The sequence below is a fragment of the Telopea speciosissima genome, chromosome 2, assembly GCF_018873765.1.
Source record: "Telopea speciosissima isolate NSW1024214 ecotype Mountain lineage chromosome 2, Tspe_v1, whole genome shotgun sequence".
Classification (NCBI taxonomy): Eukaryota; Viridiplantae; Streptophyta; class Magnoliopsida; order Proteales; family Proteaceae; genus Telopea; species Telopea speciosissima.
The window spans coordinates 1,203,996-1,205,473 of record NC_057917.1 but is presented as its reverse complement, the minus strand read 5'-3'; the positions used below and the strand labels follow the sequence as shown (position 1 = coordinate 1,205,473).

At 39.5% G+C, this 1,478-nt stretch overlaps 1 protein-coding gene across 1 annotated transcript; it reads right to left on the bottom strand.

Moving 5' to 3' along the window:
* Positions 1–595, bottom strand: LOC122653151 (transcriptional regulator TAC1-like). Its single transcript, XM_043847093.1, has one exon. The coding sequence runs from the start codon at positions 526–528 to the stop codon at positions 1–3; it is 528 nt and encodes a 175-aa protein (XP_043703028.1). The 5' UTR covers positions 529–595.
* Positions 596–1,478: the final 883 nt, after the last annotated feature.

Below are 1,478 nucleotides of genomic sequence, written 5' to 3'. Positions count from 1 at the left end.
TCAGGAATCATGGCCCAATCGAAGCTCCAGGTCCAATTCCTTATCAGCCGAAGAAGAAGAATAAGAACTATGATCAGTAATCACCTGTGTCTCCTTCTCATCACTTCCTGATTTGTAGTAACAGCTTGAGGGTCTCTCAGAAAACAACTGGAGCTGTCGGAATTCTCCGGTTATCGGCCATGGCTGCCTTAGGGTAGAAGCTGCCTTGTCTTCACTAGACTCCAATTCTAAGAAACTGGGGGGTTCAATCGAAACCGCCGCCGAAAAAAGAGGAGGAGAAGTGATGGGATCCTTCTTGGTGATGGGACTTGAGGGTTCTTTGAGCTTTGCCCTATCTCTTCGATGGATGTTCATATGACCTCCAAGAGCTTGTGCATTAGAGAAACCCCTCTTGCAAAAGGTACACTCGTAAGACCTTACCTGCTGCTGGGTTGGGGTTGGAGTAGGGCCGTATGGATCTGATGAGATGCCTACTGCTGCAGGTACCTGATCGGAATTCTTCTCTGGACTTGTGGTATCAACTTCCATTCTCAAGCTACAACTGCATAAGCCATGGGCCGGGCTTCTGAGGAGATAAGCAGATAAGAGGAGGAGACAAATAAACTGGTCAACTGGTTGGTTAGTGAACATAAGATGATGATGATGATGATGATGATGATGACGATCATGATGATGAGTGGGAGTGTCAAACCCTAAATCAAACCAGTCAAACTGACCCAAAAAACCCAAATCGAACCGATAACAAATTGATGACAACCCAATAAGAGAAAACCAAAATAAAATTGAACCAAATCCTAATGAAACTAAACATTTGCTTATTGGTTTGGTTTCGGATTCACCCATTCTCAAGTCGAAATCGATTAAGCCAAAGTGAAACAGGATCGAACCCGATAGCAAATTGATGACAACCCGATAAGATAAGAGAAAAAAAAAAATTAAGGAACCGAAACCTAACGAAACCCTTTTCTTTTTTCTTAAAAATAAATTATATTAAAAAATGAAAAAAATAAATTTAAATACACAAAAAATAAAAGCAGCCACCTTAAACCCCCTTTAAACCAGGCTTCTAAGGGGAAAATGGGAGGCCCTAACAAAAACGGGATAGGCCCTACATCAGCAAAAATGCTAAAAACAAGGATGTTACAACCGATATTAAATACAGAAACCAAACATTCTGTTATTGGTTTGGTTTTGGATTCAACCAGTATCACCTTGAAACCGATTAAGCCAGAGTGAAACAGAACCGAACCGATCAATTGACACCTCTAAATTGATGTTCACATTCATTTCTAGCTGTTGATGATGAGTGAAAAGAGGAAGTTTATACTCTTTCTTACTTCCACATATTCAAAACCTTATTTAGAATTCAAAATTAAGGAAGAGTGAATTGATCAAAGAACAATTTGTCAAAGCTAGAAACCATTGAAGGAGTCAAAAATAGTAGACTTAATTCATTATCTCAATTCATTAACAATCTA